This window comes from Drosophila grimshawi, unplaced genomic scaffold (genome assembly GCF_018153295.1).
Source record: "Drosophila grimshawi isolate 15287-2541.00 unplaced genomic scaffold, ASM1815329v1 contig_1369, whole genome shotgun sequence".
Taxonomy (NCBI): Eukaryota; Metazoa; Arthropoda; class Insecta; order Diptera; family Drosophilidae; genus Drosophila; species Drosophila grimshawi.
This window is the reverse complement of record NW_025062891.1, coordinates 3,918,130-3,935,280: the sequence shown is the minus strand read 5'-3', so window position 1 is coordinate 3,935,280 and position 17,151 is coordinate 3,918,130. Positions and strand designations below refer to the sequence as shown.

General features: G+C 42.5%; 4 protein-coding genes across 7 annotated transcripts; 3 read left to right on the top strand and 1 right to left on the bottom strand.

Moving 5' to 3' along the window:
- The first annotated feature begins 1,370 nt into the window (after nucleotides 1–1,370).
- On the top strand, nucleotides 1,371–3,998 carry LOC6560689 (transcription factor grauzone). Its single transcript, XM_032734580.1, has 4 exons — nucleotides 1,371–1,655; nucleotides 1,728–2,593; nucleotides 2,688–2,882; nucleotides 3,126–3,998. The coding sequence occupies exons 1-4, from the start codon at nucleotides 1,545–1,547 to the stop codon at nucleotides 3,871–3,873; spliced, it is 1,920 nt and encodes a 639-aa protein (XP_032590471.1). The 5' UTR covers nucleotides 1,371–1,544; the 3' UTR covers nucleotides 3,874–3,998.
- LOC6560048 (vacuolar protein sorting-associated protein 51 homolog) lies at nucleotides 3,890–6,586 on the bottom strand. Its single transcript, XM_001987274.2, has 5 exons — nucleotides 5,655–6,586; nucleotides 4,955–5,591; nucleotides 4,365–4,886; nucleotides 4,192–4,304; nucleotides 3,890–4,132 (listed from the first exon to the last, which is right to left on the bottom strand). The coding sequence occupies exons 1-5, from the start codon at nucleotides 6,482–6,484 to the stop codon at nucleotides 4,024–4,026; spliced, it is 2,211 nt and encodes a 736-aa protein (XP_001987310.1). The 5' UTR covers nucleotides 6,485–6,586; the 3' UTR covers nucleotides 3,890–4,023.
- A 350-nt stretch (nucleotides 6,587–6,936) lies between these two features.
- LOC6560047 (SNF-related serine/threonine-protein kinase) lies at nucleotides 6,937–11,142 on the top strand. Its single transcript, XM_001987273.3, has 9 exons — nucleotides 6,937–7,097; nucleotides 7,432–7,721; nucleotides 7,782–8,000; nucleotides 8,092–8,267; nucleotides 8,351–8,705; nucleotides 8,969–9,088; nucleotides 9,176–9,302; nucleotides 9,366–10,001; nucleotides 10,064–11,142. Exons 2-9 carry the CDS (start codon nucleotides 7,513–7,515, stop codon nucleotides 10,745–10,747), a joined length of 2,526 nt encoding a protein of 841 aa, XP_001987309.1. The 5' UTR covers nucleotides 6,937–7,097; nucleotides 7,432–7,512; the 3' UTR covers nucleotides 10,748–11,142.
- Nucleotides 11,143–11,367: 225 nt separating this feature from the next.
- Nucleotides 11,368–16,645, top strand: LOC6560054 (dynamin-like 120 kDa protein, mitochondrial). Of its 4 annotated transcripts, none has more exons than XM_032734447.1 (14): nucleotides 11,368–11,451; nucleotides 11,551–11,851; nucleotides 11,924–12,059; nucleotides 12,671–12,787; nucleotides 12,922–12,996; nucleotides 13,068–13,657; nucleotides 13,724–14,097; nucleotides 14,156–14,320; nucleotides 14,385–14,563; nucleotides 15,277–15,749; nucleotides 15,813–15,931; nucleotides 15,994–16,078; nucleotides 16,144–16,348; nucleotides 16,406–16,645. In XM_032734447.1, exons 1-14 carry the CDS (start codon nucleotides 11,423–11,425, stop codon nucleotides 16,468–16,470), a joined length of 2,913 nt encoding a protein of 970 aa, XP_032590338.1. In that variant the 5' UTR covers nucleotides 11,368–11,422; the 3' UTR covers nucleotides 16,471–16,645. The 4 variants fall into 4 exon arrangements, with proteins under 4 accessions (XP_032590338.1, XP_001987308.1, XP_032590340.1 ...); XM_001987272.2 differs by having other exon boundaries at nucleotides 14,385–14,572; XM_032734449.1 differs by lacking the exon at nucleotides 12,671–12,787.
- Nucleotides 16,646–17,151: the final 506 nt, after the last annotated feature.

Here is a 17,151-nt window from a genome sequence, read left to right as displayed (position 1 = left end):
CATAGCTAATGGCATTGCGTATAGTGTAGAGCTGCAGATTCTTATTCTAATATTGATTCAATATTTCAATTCTCTTTTTTATTTTTGTGTAACGAAACAAGTGAAATGCATTCCAGTAGCAAATTTTTTCAAACATTTTCAGACGTTCTAGCTATATCATAGACATATGTATATGTATATGTATATGTAATTAGTAGTTCTAGTTAAGAGCCTAATCTAATTTTTAACTCTGTGCAATCCTATACGACAAATTGCGTATAGCGCTCACGGTGGACACGATTTCGATTTGGAACACTTTGTTCAATATACATACATATATATAAATATTAAATACTATAATATGATGATACAATTAATGTCTGTAGTTAATATGCATTTTTTGCTCCGATATTCGTAAGCACTATATAGTAAGCTATTTGATTCCGTTACATTTAAAAACAAAACAACAACAACAACAAGAACATTTATGTATGTAGTAAAACTTTGTTAATGGTTAGGAGTGGCGCCTTCGATATGCGTTCAAATTGATTAAACACAAATTGAGAAATATATTATTAAAAGACTGCTGTGATTTTAAATATAATTACTTTTACTTTTTATTTAGTTCCGAAAAGATAAACAAAAACAAATTATAAACAACAAATCAACAACATGAACTTAGTTATACATATGATATCTAATAATTAATTCAACTTTATCTTAAATAAATTACCAATTCTCCAAACATATAACTACTAAATAATCTTCAGTTTCATTACAAAAAAAATGCACGAAAAGTATTTGCAACTAAAATTTAGAACTAGAAATAATTTTCGAACTCGATTTTATCGACAGCATTTGCAAGGCGCCACCTATTGGGACTGTGTCAAAACTTAAGTTTCTTTACAAAAGAAAGTATTTTCATCGAATATTTAGAATTCATAAAATATTTGCGAATTGGATTTTATCGGCAGAATTATGTGCAAAGCGCCACCTATTGGGACTGTGTCAAAACTTAAGTTTCTTTATAAAAAGAAGTATTCTCATCGAATATTTAGAATTCATAAAATATTTTCGAATTGGATTTTATCGACAGCATTATGTACAAAGCGACACCTATTTGGAATGTGTCAAAACTTAAGTGCCTTTATAAAAAGAAGTATTCTCATCGAATATTTAGAACTTATAAAATATTTTCGAATTGGATTTCATCGACAGCATTATGTACAAAGCGACACCTATTTAGAATGTGTCAAAACTTAAGTTTCTTTACAAAAAGAGGTATTTTCATCGAATATTTAGAATTCATAAAATATTTTCGAATTGGATTTCATCGGCAGCATTATGTGTGAAGCGCCACCTATTGGGATTCTGGCAAACTTGGCAGACGTAGCAGAGCTGCGCTTAACAGCAATCACCGATAGCAACGCACAACTGAGTTGATTGCTTATCGATAACACATTCACGCAAAAGAAGAAGCAGATTGTTTTGATGCAGCTAATTTTTAATTGAATAAATTTTGTGATTATTGCTGAAGCATTTATAATGGAAACTTGAGCACAAAAATGATTTGCCGTCTGTGCTTGAACAGCGTCAGCGACACCATTCAAATATTTGAGGGCGTCGGCCTATCACTGAACATAGCCACAGTGCTGGCGAAATACTTTTGGTTTCAGGTACGATTCGTATATGTATCTTTATATACATATGTTTTCCATTTGCAACTGTAAACAATGAGCGTATTTTAGCCGAAAAGCGATGATCCCATATCGACGGCCGTCTGTGGGGGCTGCTGGACGCGGGTCAGTGACTTTAACGAATTCTATGCGAGCGTGGAAAAGGCGCATCGTCTCCTCACCGAACGTTTCTCCCTCAAAGGCGGCGAACCCCAGCAGGAGAAGCTCCATGCAAGTAGCCAGAGTCTGTTGGTCGGTGAGGGCAAGAAGGAGGCGATAGACATGCAGGAGGACACTAAAGACTTCCTTTATCATGCTGAGGATGATGACTTGGATCAGGATCAGGATCAGGACACGGCCGTCGACGATTTGTATGTCAGCGGCAACGAGAGCGATACAGCTGCATCGTTTAGCAATGAGCAGTTCCTCACCGATGTGCTTGCCCAGCAGGCACAAGCAAATAGTGATCCTGCTGCAGAAGAAGTGCCCACTGAACCGGAACCAGAGCAAACAGCTGCTGTGCTACAGCCAACTCCTGAAGCTGTTCAGGAGCGTCGTGAAACGCGCTCCACGCGTGCTAAGAGCAAAGCGCACCAGGTAAATGAATCGCCTCCAGCTGAAAAGAAAACACCAGCCAAGCGACGAGGCCGATCAAAAACGGAGAAAGTCGTTGCCAGCGATGCGGAGGAGTTGCCCAAGCACAAACGTTATGTGGACTACAAGAAATCCATGCTGGAGATTGATGAGAAGATCGCCCAACATATGCGCCTCACCTGCAGCGTTTGCCATGCGGGACAGGAGACTTTCCGGAAGCTGTGCGAGCACATGATGCAGATGCATCATCGCAAGGGGTATGCGGTCTGCTGTAACAGGAAGTTCTACAAGCGCTCCTTTCTCACCGATCACATCGATCGCCACTCAAATCCCGAGAAATTTAAGTGAGTGTAATGGTAAAGTGCGGACAACAAATTCCAAATCAAAGCATAATATATATCCAGCTGAAACTAATATGGTTTTTTCCATTGTATCCAGATGCGATCTGTGCGACCGAACCTTTGCAGACAAGCAGTGCCTGCGCAATCACGAGCTGCTCAAGCACCAGCCGGACGAGCAGAAGAAGTTCATGTGCGAGCACTGTCCCAAGCGCTATATCAAGCAGTATCTATTGGATCAGCATCGCATCATACACAAGGAGCGCAATGTGCCCTGCAACATATGCGACAGACGGTGAGCGAATGTGATGCAACTGTTTATATTTGGATAGATTTATATCTAGATCAGCCTCAAGAATCGACTTGATGTATAGTTGCGTCTGTATGTCTGACTTGAAGGGAACTACTCTTATATTTGCAGTTATTGTTGTCCAAGATTAATTGTAAACCAGACATAAATCTGTGATTATTTCCATGACCAACTCTTCTCACTTATTAAATTTCTTTCATAATATAAGTCTTCGATTTTGCTCCATAGTTTTCCCAACGTTTCGAGACTGTGTACGCATGTGAAAATGGTGCATGGCAATTATGGAACCATGTGCGACATTTGCGCTCAAGTTATCCGAGGACCAGCTGCATTTGAACGCCATCAGCTGACGCACGCCGGGATTACGGAGCCAAAGGTGCAGTGCGAGATATGCGGTTCGTGGCACAAGAACAAGACCAGTTTGAAGAAGCATGTGCGTCGCCACAACGCCTCATCGGAGGAGTGCAAGTGCAACATCTGCGGCAAGGTGTCGCCCAATCGCAGCGCCATGCTCAGCCATCAGAGCTATGTGCACAATACGGATCGGGCGCATGGCTGCAGTGTGTGCAACAAGAAATTTAAGAAGGCCATCAATCTGAAGGAGCACATGGCCACGCATACAGGCGAGGTGCTCTACAAGTGTCCGCACTGTCCGAAGACCTTCAATTCAAATGCCAACAAGCATTCGCATCGTAAAAAGTGCCATCCCAAGGAGTTCGAGGAGGCGCGCAAGGCACGTATACAGAAGCGCATGGGCGCCGATGCGATCGAGCAATCGAGCAAATCCCAAACTAGTCTAATCACAATCATGTCGGGCGAAACGGATAGCGAACTGGAAACGCACAATATACTGGTGACCACAACGACGACGACGTCGGCGACGGCAGCGGCGGAGGAGGCGGAGCACAGCGATGATGATTTCAAGGGCGAGGACATTGAGTTTATGCTCGAACTCAGTCCACAGCCGGTCGAATAGACAATCTGTTTAATAATTATGTGTTTGAATAGTGTATTTTTATGTATTAAGTGAAATCCTTAGGCTAGCATCAAGTAACAAAATTAAATAGACACAGATCAGATAAAAGTCAGGAATGTTACACACACATTTTGTCGAAATTTTCAAGTACTAACCCCGCTCACAGATGATCTCGACGGCATTCGGTTCCATCAGCACCGACTCCAGGCAGCGATGTACCGCTGACCCGAGTATCTCATCCAGCAGAAAGTTAACCAGGCTGCAATTTCAATTGTTAAAAGTCAGTGTTAGTGGCTTATGGACTGGACTGGCACTCACTTTTCATCGCTAACAAAGCGCCACAGATTCATTTGCAGATAGTGCGCATCCACCTGGATCTGTTGTAGTCCAAACTTGCTGAAGGTGCGCAGACGGACGCATTCCAGCAGCGTCTGTACGGGGATTAGTGAAGATGATTAGCAATAAACTAAAACTATGAATCATATCCCTACCTTAAGTCCAATCTTAATGATGCCCATCACAATGGACGCCTTGCTAAACTCGACCGATGTAAAGATGTCGACGCGCTCCGAGAACAGCCGATGAATGTTGGACACATAGCTGGACTCCAGCTGCGAGGGCGTGTAGTTTGACCAGTTGGATCGATATTGCGGCTTCGACGCATTGAAATTGCTAAAGTATGTTTTGCGGCTGGAATCGCTGCTGGCCGTGGTGCGAAAACCTGCATTGCCTGTGCTCTCATAGAGGCTAGCGACAACCGTCTCAATGCTGCCCAGTTCCTCGACGACACGTTTCATCACGGCACGCACTGAACGCGGCTCCAGGCAGTTGAGCCAGTCGCGCGTTTCGACGCTCTTGCGCAGCATCTGCGAGATGTTTGTGCCCTGCAAACGCACATAGGCGTCGAGCAGGGACTGCGCCGTCTCTCGCATCTCCGCACAGATCTCCGTTTCGTGGGTGAGTGTTGCACTGTTCTCCGAATCAATCTCGTAGAGATCATCGACGAGCGCTATCTGCGGACCAGATGAAAATAATACGTAATATATTTATTATATCAGAAAAAACTTGACTGAACATCTACCAGTATATGGACGCCCTGCTGCTCCAGTTCGAGGCACGTTTTGGACAGCACCAGCAGCAGGTTGGGCGGGCTGGAGCTCGAGGCATCCGCAAAACTGCACATCACCTTGGAAATGTGACGCAGGAAGCCAATTAGGAGGTTCTCCCGTATGCCCTCCACGCAAAGGGCGCCTTTGTGTTCGGCCTTGATGTTGAAGGACCAGTCGGTGCGCAGAAAGATCATCAAGTCCTGCAGCACACCCTTGATTTTCTCCACCATGGCCACATAGAGATTGCTAATGAGATCGCTGAGATTCACGCCGGCAGCCACATCGCTCTTGGCGGACACCAGCGACAAGCGCACCGCACTAAGGCTATCTGCGAAATGATCCCGGAGACTTTTTCCGTGCGCATCGCAGAGCTGATGGGCAGCGGCAATGATGATTTCCAGCGTGTTGCGCTGCACCTGAAGACCGCGACAGATGTTGCGCATCGCCTGCAGCCTGCGATGCAGGCGGTCCAAGGCGCGCAGCATCACCTGCGTATCTCCGTAGCCAATGTCAGACTCGACACGATCCTGTACCAGCGTCAGATACTTGTCAATGTTTTCATTGAGGAAAATGTTCAGCTCGTTCAGAGCATTCTCCTGGAAGTCATCGCTGCAATCAAGTATTTGTTATGGTATACAATCAGAGCCAAGATTTAAAATGGGAGCAGCTCACCGTTCGTGCTCGTAGTGTTTGGCGACAAACATGTCGAAATAGGAGGTGACCACCAGGGCCAGATCGTTGAGGAAGCCATCGATGCCAATGTCAACAAACTCGAGCATATCGCGCTCCGTTTGATCCTGCAGCATGACAATTTGTTCGTGCAGCCGCTTGCCAGCACATCTCAGCATCTCGCTGGCCAAATCGGAGGTCTTCTCGTCTAGCTGTAGCAGCAGCTCACCAATTTCTGTGAGAGATTGCGCTGTATTGCCGGCTCTCTGGAAGTCCTGACGCAGACGTTCCTTTAGATCGGCCATAATTGCATCACAATCGCGCTGAATGCCGTCGAACGAGGGCTGTCTGCCATACTGAGCGAACACCTTCTGGGCATGCAGATAATCCTGCACGGCCTGCGCATAGTTCTGCTCCTCAATCAGCGACTTGAGCTTCGCTGGTAGTGTGGACAGAAACTGCAGCCGCTTCAGCAGCGAGTGCTTCTCGGAGAGACGACACAGCTGGGAGCGTGTGCCTTGAAGGGTGCCTGTGATCTGTTCGCTAAATGTTGTGATCGACTGCATCTTGGTCATGAGCAGATTCACATCAGTTTCCATCTGCTTGAAGTCGTCCTTCATCTTGCGTATGGTATCCGTCGCCGAGATGAATTTGTTGTAGTTCTCATACACCAACGTTTGCATATCCGAGTGCAACGTTTGTGTGTCCTTCACAACGGCCGCTTCGGTGTCCATAATCTGCTTGAGCGAACAGTCCTTCAGCAGCCTCTCCAGATACCTGTCGGAATCGAAGCTGGAGGTATCCATGTCGAACGGATTCTCTTTTTCTTCCATTTCGCAAGATCTTTGTGGTGCAACCTTTCAAAAATGTATTAATAAATGCTAATTTACAAACTTTTATTTAGTTTGTGTCCGAAAAAAAAAACACAGAAACATATGTTTCTGTTATCCGAAAACTTAACAGTTTGATAGCTGTTAGCAACAGTTGCTAAATGGCGCCAAGTCGCATACTGGTAAATGAAAACAGCCTTTGCTAACAATAGTTTCTATTTATTATTATTATTTATTTAATATATTAAACATTTGGTGGCATTTTATAAAATTAACTACGAAGTACGTCGGTGGAAAACAGTTAGAAGTTTAGCGAAAGTTGGTTCTTGTGCAGGGCTGCAGAAAAGTATATACAAGCAAAGAGTAAATGAACGAACACCGGGGACTGAGCTGGTTCGTTCAGTTAAGTGAGTCGTTCGATCGAACTTATTCCGAACGATTCGATACAGCTCTAGTATACACAAAAGGTTTAAAATAAGTACTTTTCTTGTGTGATAAACAGCAAAGTGTGTTAAAGGACACATTGAAACGGCAACTTCAACGCAAAGTGCACAATTACAAACAGTGAAATGAAGCCAATATTATAGTTTTTGCGTGCGTCGGCTGCTGAAAAACGGTAACAACAGCCCTGCCCCATTGCGTCCCCTTGTGTAACAGCCCTGTTCCTTAAGTGAATTTTGGTGCTCCTGCTTAGACACAGGACCCAATTGTGAAAAGTCAAAAGGAACTGATTGGAAACCAAAAAGAAATAAGAAAAGAATAAACAGAGAATGACGATATTACGCTACATTATGAAACTATCTATTCAATTACGAACATTGAATGGGAACTATATGTGTGTAATAATCAGATTTCAAGATGTGTGAACTCTGCGGTTTTCAAGTACTGTACTAAATCGAACCACTTACACATTGTATGTTTATATATGTATGTACGAAATGCATTTCTAGTGGTTTCAGTTCAACACGGAGAATTGCACACACTCAACGAGAGCGGCGGAACAATCAAGTGACAGCGATAAGGACAGGATCATGACCTTGGAAACGCAACCAGTTGGCGGGGGACTGTGCGATGGCAAAATTGCCGGACTCTACGATCTGGAGGAGACACTCGGTTCGGGTCACTTTGCTGTCGTGAAGCTGGCGCGACATGTGTTCACTGGTGCCAAAGTGGCAGTGAAAGTCGTTGATAAGTTGAAGCTAGACGAGGTCTCCAAAGCGCATTTATTTCAGGAAGTTCGGTAAGCTTGAAAATTGTAAATTATATCGAGTGTATACATAAATTTGTCCTATGGCTGTAGCTGCATGAAACTGGTGCAGCATCCGAACGTAGTGCGGCTTTATGAAGTGATTGACACGCAGACCAAGTTGTATCTGGTGCTGGAGCTGGGCGATGGCGGCGATCTCTATGATTATATAATGAAGCACGAGACCGGGCTGAGCGAGGAGCTGGCCCGCAAGTATTTCCGACAAATACTCCGCGCAATCACGTACTGTCATCAGCTGCACGTCGTGCACAGGTACGAACACTCATAAATTCGCCATTGAAATGCCAAAAATGCCAAGTGATTTTTTACGTAACAAATTTCTTGTGACTCGCTCAACGGACAGGGACTTGAAGCCAGAGAATGTTGTATTTTTCGAAAAGTTGGGTCTCGTCAAGCTGACAGATTTTGGGTTTAGCAACAAGTTCTTGCCTGGCCAAAAACTGGAGACATTTTGTGGCAGTCTCGCATATTCAGCACCCGAAATATTGCTGGGCGACTCATACGATGCGCCCGCAGTGGGTAAGTCTATATCTGCGTGTGTGTGTTTTTGTGTGCTTGTATCGCATGATAAGCTTTATTTTATTATTGACATTATCTATTAGATATTTGGTCTTTGGGCGTCATACTGTATATGCTGGTGTGTGGCCAGGCACCTTTTGAGAAGGCCAACGATTCGGAGACGCTAACCATGATTATGGATTGCAAGTACACGGTGCCGTCGCACGTGACCCAGGAATGCCGCAATTTAATTGCCACAATGCTAGTGCGTGATCCAAAAAAGCGGGCAACCGTTGAGGAAATTGCATCATCCGCTTGGCTTAAGCAAATCGACGAGCCCGAATCCGTTGAGCACTCGCTGCCGCTGGTAAGCCGTGAGCAGCTGAGTGAAGAGGATCACGCTTTTATTATACAGAAGATGATAAACGGAAACATTGCGTCCAAGGAAGAGATACTGCAGTTAGTAATCAACCAAATCGAAATATATAATCGCTCACAAATTTTTACATTTATTAATAAGCATCATCATTAAGAGGGCTTAATACTTAACACGCGTTTGCCATATATTCTATTATTGTTTACATTTGCATATTGATTGCATAGCAAATATATGACTTGCACTATTTATTCAGACATTTGAAATGCTTGAAAAAAAATTTTAATTTGCGAGCGACAACTGTAATTACCATTCTATTTTTTAACAAAATCCAAATTTCGTACAGGGCTCTAGATAAAAATAAGTACAATCATATAACAGCCACATATTTTCTTCTGGCTGAATTACGTTTGCGCCGACGACGAGAAGAGGCACACAAGCAAAAGCTGCAAGAGGCGGGTCTAAAGTAAGTAAAAAAACGTGTATTTATTTTATACGTATATATTAATTATATAAATATATATATTGTTATTCAAATTGTGTTATCTATTAGACTGAGTGATGTTGATCGCAGGCCCACAGCAGATAAGCCGAGTCCAACGGAAAATCCCAAAGTAGTTGTGCCTGTTAGCATAAATGTCACCCCGGCAGCACAATTTGGCAATGATAATTCAAAGCCGGTAAGTTGACAGCTTTTGGGCACATATTTGACATTCTGATGACGCATTATTAAACACTCTTAGGATAAGCGTACCCGCAAGTGCAGCATAGTACGAGAGGAGGACGAGGAGGAGTCGGCGAATGAGGGCGGCGGCATTGGGAATGAGCTGCAAGTGGCTTCAATGCGGCGCGAGTCCATTTCCGATGGACGCCTCAACCGCTCATTGCAGGAGCGCCACTGTTCGTTAGCGCCAGCAGCCGATGTGCCAACAAATACACGCACAAAGATAGTCGTGTCCGTCGATACGCTCGCCCAGAAGCTAAAGCAAATGGAAAAATGTGTCAAGGTGGATGAGGACACAATAAGCGGTCTAAAGGAGCTCGAAATTGGGAAGCTGAAGCCGTTGCCCAGCAGCAGCAAGAATCCGGTGCTGACGCATCGACGTACAAAGCTTAATAAGATACGTACGCCATCGTGCAGCAGTTCTGAGGCATCTGACGATGACACAAAGACCCGTAACAAGAAGAAGATTAACAAGTTCACTGGCGATACACCCATAAGATTTCGCACGCATCGGAGAGACTCGCACGATGATTCCAGCGACTCACAGGATCAATTGTATCCACCGCCGGGCTCCAATAGCAGCGCTGCGAATTTCATTTCGAATAGCAATTCTGGTGTAAGTGGCAAAAAAGAGGAGCAGGGACAATATAAAGAGGTAAAGCGTTAAAGAACAATTACTTTAAAAGCTCCAATTATAATCTAAATTGTCATCCATAGCCAAATAAATCGGAGGAAACACGCAAATCTCACACTCAAAAGAATAGGAAGCATCATAGTAAGGACCATGTTGATAAACATTCCCAAGCGGAAAAACAGCAAACAGTAGTATTTGAAAGTACAACAACACGTCGAAGGCGCATGCGCGAAAGCCAGTCATTGGATCGCATCACAGAGGCTCAGGAATACGAGCTGCGTCATCGTCATATAAATGAAGCAGCCGGTGGAGATGCTGCAACAGGTGAATCAAGTCATCAACAACAGCAACAACAACAACATATCCAGCAAAGAAATTCATTATTCAATTTAAATACATTCTCCGTTGCCGAAACTAAAGAAGAATATGACGAAGAGTCCGATTTTATACCGGACATCGATAATACGGACCAAATCATGAACACATTGAATGCAGCCAAAGCAACGCTTAAGCAAAAGCAATATTTTAATGACACCAATTATAGTAGGAACTATAACAAAAACAGCAGTAGTAGCAACAACAACAAAAAGAAATCCAACGAAACACCAAAAGATATTTATAATCTGAACTCAATCGAGAAAATCGATTTGATTTTGGAAGATAAAAGCCTTACCAAAGCAATACATGTTACCGGCTCTAAATGCTTTGTCACTATGAAGAAAATTCGAAGGCTCGGAAAATATTTTCCGGTAGTAAACTTTTCTTAAGACATAGTTACCGTTATATTAATAGCTGCAAAGTGCATTCTAAATCTTAAAAAACGTAGAAAATATGTAGAAAATATGCGTGTACGTGTATGTATTACAAAAAAATTAAGAGAAAAGTTATTAAAAAAAAATACATATGCGACAATTTAATATTAGTTGTAGCGTAATTTAATTTATTATGCAATCTTTAACTAGCAATAAAAAAGGCACATATTTTGACATTATGCTAACCTCATTTACTGATGAGAAACCATTGTCTAATCTCGAAACACCACACGCACAAATAGATTTCGTGCATTCCCGAAATAAATGTATGTTATGGCGATAAGTGTGTGGGTACAATGTACAAACCAACTCAAATAAAGTCAATAAAATATAAACCCCAAAGTATTGAAGGACTGAGCACACAATTTTTGGATTTGAAGTTGGCGCCTGCCTATCTGCTCTTATCGTTAGATTTTGCAATCGATTGTGCCCCAAACCGATATCGTCGATACAAACTAGAGATGTGCAACCGCTGTAACTTGTTACTCCTCGATACTAGTGTTAAGTAACAAGTACGTGAATAGCGCTCATCTCTATTATGAAATTTTTGTTGAGAAAAAATTGAAAATAATATAAGAAATAAAACAGGCATTGAAAACTGTGTGAAAACTTTTGCCTCAATAAGCAATAATGTTGCGCATCTATCAGAATACAAACCGGTAAGCACAGAACGTGGCCAATGCGAACCGGTCGCAAATTTTCATACATCGATTTCGTCATCATCGCCCCATTGCATTTTGGCGAATTTGCACTTTCAGGCGAACCGCTAGAAAAGCCGTTGTATACTCAACGAAGGTTGTCTGCTGCAATCACTCCACGCTATGCAACATCACCAGTCAGTCGCGTCGCACCGGATCTGCCAGTGGTGCACGCTGGGAGCAGCACAGCAATCGCAGCCACGAAGAGTTTCTGCTGGGTGGCAACCAGGCGAGGGGCTGGACAATACCGCCCCACTCGCGTGGCTATGGAATGTTTGTGGTGCGAATTCTAAGGGGCGCCCTCAAGCTGCGTTACATTGTGCTGGGCGGCGCTGTTGGCGGTGGCGTTTCCCTGAGCAAGGTGACTGAAAATAAGTTACATCTAATAAGTTAATTGTTATATAATTGGCAAAATGCATTTGTGCACGTGCAGAAATATGAAGATTGGAAGGATGGGCTGCCCGATTTGAAATGGCTCGAGGATGCTCTGCCTCAGGGTGAGAGATGGACTCAGTTCTCGAAGAATCTCATTGAAGTCGGCAGCACGGTGAAGAATGCCATTGAAATCGGTGAGTTCTTAATTTGTATATACTTTTTTCTTTCTCTCTCACTTTAAATTGCCATAACAGTTAGTTATATTTTACTGAATGCGGGTTGAAGGAGTTTTCCAATTTTTCTTTGCATTCATTGTTTATTTGTCACGAGTCGTTTGATTTTCACATTCAGTATGCTTAACAAATGGGCATTTCCACAAAAGGCTTTACTCTAACATCAACGCATCGGCAGCAGAACTTATTTGTTTATTTGCACAAAATTACTAAATAATTGAATTATCTAATTTATTGGATCATTGCCTAACGAATGCAAATGTTCTTTAATCATAAACCTATTTTGATTTACCTTTTAACAACCACTATCAAAAATTAATAGAGATTGGTTAAATCTCAAGTAAATAGTAATAGTAATAGTAGCCGTATTTATTGAAACTTGTGTTATTTCAATATTCTTGACAGTGCTCAGTCTTAAGCTCAAATTAGTGATACTAAAATGCTATATTCAACGAAAAACATGTAAAAAGTAATAGACGAGAAATGGAAATGCCCATATTTCACTTCGCTGCGTTTTAATGCATAGTCTTGGCTTGAGAATGAATATTGATGATATTGGGGTTTGCTTGTAGATCCGAGGCTTAAGCAGCTGAGCGAAGATAAGTTGTCGGAATGGCGCTCGTGGTTCGATAGTCGTCTGGACGATGCAATTGAAGCGGCCGATTATCAAGGAAATCAAATTGTCGAAAGTAGGTTACACACAATACAATTCAAATATTCAATTTGCTGAACATAATGCATTTAAAGTGAGAGAATTTATGCTCGCCTATTATTAATTCGTCTTATTCACTTATTCAAAACTCGAATTCATATTCCATTGCAGCCAAGGACGATATCAAGTCGAAGACAACTGTTGCCGCGCTGGGCATACCAGCGGACGAAAGTCGTAAAAAATATGGTGAGTCGGCAATAAAGTAAGTGGTAAATTAAAATGTTTATTTACTTTGGATTTGTTTATTTTTTTGGCAGACAAACTGCAGAGCCAAGTGGAAACGCTGCAAACTGAAATTATGAACGTGCAGATCAAATACCAAAAGGAGCTCGAGAAAATGGAGAAGGAGAATCGTGAGCTGCGTCAACAATATCTCATACTCAAAACAAACAAGAAGCCGACGGCAAAGAGAATTAAGAAATCGCTAATTGACATGTACTCTGAAGTGCTGGACGAATTATCTGGCTATGATACCGGCTATACTATGGCCGATCATTTGCCGCGTGTTGTTGTTGTCGGCGATCAGAGCAGTGGCAAAACGTCTGTGCTCGAGTCCATCGCCAAGGCGCGTATCTTTCCACGCGGTAGCGGCGAAATGATGACACGCGCCCCAGTCAAAGTAACTCTGGCCGAGGGACCATATCATGTGGCACAATTTCGTGACAATGATCGTGAATACGATCTAACTAAAGAATCGGATCTGGCTGATCTGCGGCGCGAGGTGGAGTTCCGAATGCGCTCTTCCGTCCGTGGCGGCAAGACGGTGAGCAATGAAGTGATAGCCATGACGGTCAAGGGTCCTGGACTGCAGCGTATGGTCCTGGTGGATTTGCCAGGCATTATTTCGGTAATCAGATTGTATTACATTTTTTTATGCCCTTAAACTTTTCTATAATGTATTCAATATTTGCAGACCATGACAGTTGATATGGCATCAGACACCAAGGACTCCATTCACCAGATGACCAAGCATTACATGAGCAATCCGAATGCGATTATTCTATGCATCCAGGATGGCTCTGTTGATGCGGAGCGCAGTAATGTCACCGATCTGGTCATGCAATGCGATCCCTTGGGTCGCCGCACAATATTTGTACTCACCAAGGTTGATTTGGCCGAAGAACTGGCAGATCCTGAACGTATAAGGAAAATATTGTCGGGCAAGCTGTTTCCAATGAAGGCCTTGGGGTACTATGCCGTTGTCACCGGTCGCGGCAGGAAAGATGACAGCATTGATGCCATTAGACAGTATGAAGAGGACTTCTTTAAGAATTCCAAACTGTTTCAGTAAGTGGTAACACAACTACTATGTTTGTGCAACATTTAATGGACAGTATCTTTGCAGTCGACGGGGAGTTATTATGCCACATCAAGTGACGAGCCGAAACTTGAGTCTAGCTGTTTCGGATCGTTTCTGGAAGATGGTGCGTGAAACTATCGAACAGCAGGCCGATGCATTTAAGGCAACCCGATTTAATTTGGAAACCGAATGGAAAAATAACTTTCCCAGGTGAGTCGCCGTTGCTGATATGCATATTCTTCAATTGAATACTTATAGCGCATGATTATTGTAGACTGCGAGAATCTGGTCGCGACGAGCTGTTTGACAAGGCGAAAGGCGAAATACTGGACGAAGTGGTGACACTATCACAGATCTCAGCCAAGAAATGGGATGATGCTCTCACACACAAGCTATGGGAGAAACTATCGAATTATGTATTCGAAAATGTTTACCTACCCGCTGCACAGTCAGGTTCTCAAAGTAATATTCTGTAGTAATAAGTATTAAGTTGTAAGCCACGCCCAGGATCACATCCAGTGCATCACCATAATTGTGGCGTGTTTGTGTGTTAAGAAGCCAGAATATAACATTTTACCGGGAAATTATATTGGTTCCGTCAGCCTTTAACGCATCGACACATATCAATGTCCGAATCACATATCAATGGGAATCACAAGCCCATTTTAGGTTCCGAAACCGGATTTATCTCGTGCTGAGTTGAACCCTGTTTGCATTGAATCATGACCTAAAATTTGATATTTATATATATATATATATTCCGAATTTCAATTTTAATTAGCATCGTTTAATCAGACAAGTTCCCAAAACAAAAACGTGATTCAGAATGTTATTTTTTATTATTTGTTGCAGTCATGTGCGAATAAGGCGCGTACTTGTCGGAAAGTGTGACTTGAAGATGTGAAAAATATATTTGTAGATAAATTAAGCGATTATCGTGTCAAGGAACACGTTTAACCGGAAATCTTAATTTTAACTGCGTTAATTTGATCAATGAGCACGAAAATAGCAATTCTTAATTATCATAACTTCCAAATACAACTCCAGATGCGTTGGCCGACTTTTTACTTCATGTTTATTGTCGTTTTGTTAATCACTTTTGCATCTATTCTATAATCTATTAAGCTGGCGACTGAAAGAGAGACTAAGTTTTAATTTTCTTTTAGATTCCTTCAATACCATGGTGGATATCAAGCTGCGACAATGGGCAGAGCAAGCATTGCCCGCCAAGTCGGTTGAGGCTGGCTGGGAGGCACTGCAGCAAGAGTTCATATCACTGATGGAACGGGCGAAGAAAGCACACGATCATGACGGTGTCTTTGATCAGCTGAAGAGCGCTGTTGTCGATGAGGCCATTCGCCGGCATAGCTGGGAGGACAAAGCCATTGATATGCTGCGAGTGATACAGCTAAACACATTGGAAGATCGCTTTGTGCACGACAAAACGGAATGGGATCAGGCAGTTAAATTCCTGGAGAACTCTGTTAATACTAAACTTGAGCAAACCGATGAGACGTTGTCCCAAATGTTTGGACCCGGGCCGTGGACGCGATTCGTGTACTGGAAGTCAATAACCCAGGATCAGCAAAAGCGACGCAGTGTCAAAGGTGAACTGGACAAAATACTTAAAAATGATGCGGTGTGTAAGCTAATAATACAAAATCATAAATATAATTTAATGCAAGCCAACATTAAATTGCAGAAACATCTGCCCACCCTTAGCTACGATGAGCTGACGACTGTACGCAAAAATCTGCAGCGTGATAATGTGGATGTGGACACCGATTATATACGTCAAACGTGGTTCCCCGTCTACAGAAAGTGTGTAGCTTATAATTGATATATATACACTCAACTAATGTTGAACGTTTTGTCGCTTTTAGATACTTCTTGCAGCAGGCGCTGCATCGAGCGAAAGACTGCCGCAAAGCGTATTATCTCTATACGCAACAGGGCACAGAGTGCGAGGTGTGTGTGCAAAGAACAATCTATCCTTTTCATGACTAAAAGTCTGTGCTTTTGCTCTCTGTTAGGTATCCTGCAACGATGTAGTCCTCTTCTGGCGCATACAGCAGGTGATCAAGGTGACGGGCAATGCACTGCGGCAGCAGGTCATCAATCGAGAGGCGCGACGCCTGGATAAGGAGATCAAGGCAGTGCTGGACGAGTTCAGTGATGATGAGGAACGGAAAGGTTATCTGCTCACAGGCAAACGTGTTCAGCTGGCCGAGGAGTTAAGTAAGTTGATCACCAGGACTCTTTCGAACCACAAAACTAATCATCTAATTCTTTCAGTTAAAGTCCGGCAGATTCAGGAGAAACTAGAGGAGTTCATTAATTCATTGAATCAGGAAAAATAGGTTATAGTTGGTGTGCCATGACCAAAGACACAACTGCGTTATCTATTTAATGTTGTAATTTAAGCTGAAAAACAAAACGATTCGTTTATAATCACGATTTTCCTTACGATTTAGTTATTACGCTTATCTTGTGCAACTAAGAGTAATAATAAAACGATTGTTAGTTTGTATTTTATATAGCGTTTCAATTTATTGACAGGTTTTTTGGGTTCTTAGATCACCTCATAATGCTTGACTGCAGTCCTATGGAGCTGATCGTTGCGATTCTTACGCATCGTGTCCTTGGAAATTCTGTAAGAATTTCGCCTAGTTAGATACATTTTTGTAAAATGGACATTCGTTTTTTGTTCTTGCTCTGATATTTTTGTAATAATCGAAAGATTTCGAGAACTACAAAATGTTTTCCACAAATTACACAAGCGAGTTTTCAGAAAAAAAATTCAAAATGGAAAAATTTGGTGATACTTATCCGTTTCAAGAACCAAAGAAAGAAAGGCTTTCCTTAAATCAGATTATCGCTTTTAGCTCGCCCATATCATTACTGATTCTGACGAATCTTGTGGCAAACATTGTGTTTTGCCCAGGACAACTGACCGTAGGGCTCCCAAATCGTCCTTGAAGTTTCCAAAGAACAAGTGATTTTAAATGATTTCCGGATTATCGAAAATCTTCAAGGATATT

What these genes read in the sequence shown, in the direction of transcription:
- LOC6560054 (XM_001987272.2), top strand. Translation starts at nt 11,423, where the DNA reads ATGTTGCGCATCTATCAGAATACAAACCG. An exon ending in TGGTTCCCCGTCTACAGAAA is followed by an intron (nt 15,932 to 15,993) that starts GTGTGTAGCTTA and finishes TGTCGCTTTTAG; the next exon opens with ATACTTCTTGCAGCAGGCGC. An exon ending in AACAGGGCACAGAGTGCGAG is followed by an intron (nt 16,079 to 16,143) that starts GTGTGTGTGCAA and finishes GCTCTCTGTTAG; the next exon opens with GTATCCTGCAACGATGTAGT.
- LOC6560048 (XM_001987274.2), bottom strand. Translation starts at nt 6,484, where the DNA reads ATGGAAGAAAAAGAGAATCCGTTCGACATGGATACCTCCAGCTTCGAT. An exon ending in AGCAGGGCGTCCATATACTG is followed by an intron (nt 4,887 to 4,954) that starts GTAGATGTTCAG and finishes TCTGGTCCGCAG; the next exon opens with ATAGCGCTCGTCGATGATCT. An exon ending in TCATTAAGATTGGACTTAAG is followed by an intron (nt 4,305 to 4,364) that starts GTAGGGATATGA and finishes ATCCCCGTACAG; the next exon opens with ACGCTGCTGGAATGCGTCCG.
- LOC6560689 (XM_032734580.1), top strand. Translation starts at nt 1,545, where the DNA reads ATGATTTGCCGTCTGTGCTTGAACAGCGTCAGCGACACCATTCAAATA. An exon ending in CGAAATACTTTTGGTTTCAG is followed by an intron (nt 1,656 to 1,727) that starts GTACGATTCGTA and finishes AGCGTATTTTAG; the next exon opens with CCGAAAAGCGATGATCCCAT. An exon ending in TCAAATCCCGAGAAATTTAA is followed by an intron (nt 2,594 to 2,687) that starts GTGAGTGTAATG and finishes CATTGTATCCAG; the next exon opens with ATGCGATCTGTGCGACCGAA.
- LOC6560047 (XM_001987273.3), top strand. Translation starts at nt 7,513, where the DNA reads ATGACCTTGGAAACGCAACCAGTTGGCGGGGGACTGTGCGATGGCAAA. An exon ending in ATACGATGCGCCCGCAGTGG is followed by an intron (nt 8,268 to 8,350) that starts GTAAGTCTATAT and finishes ATTATCTATTAG; the next exon opens with ATATTTGGTCTTTGGGCGTC. An exon ending in GCAATGATAATTCAAAGCCG is followed by an intron (nt 9,303 to 9,365) that starts GTAAGTTGACAG and finishes AAACACTCTTAG; the next exon opens with GATAAGCGTACCCGCAAGTG.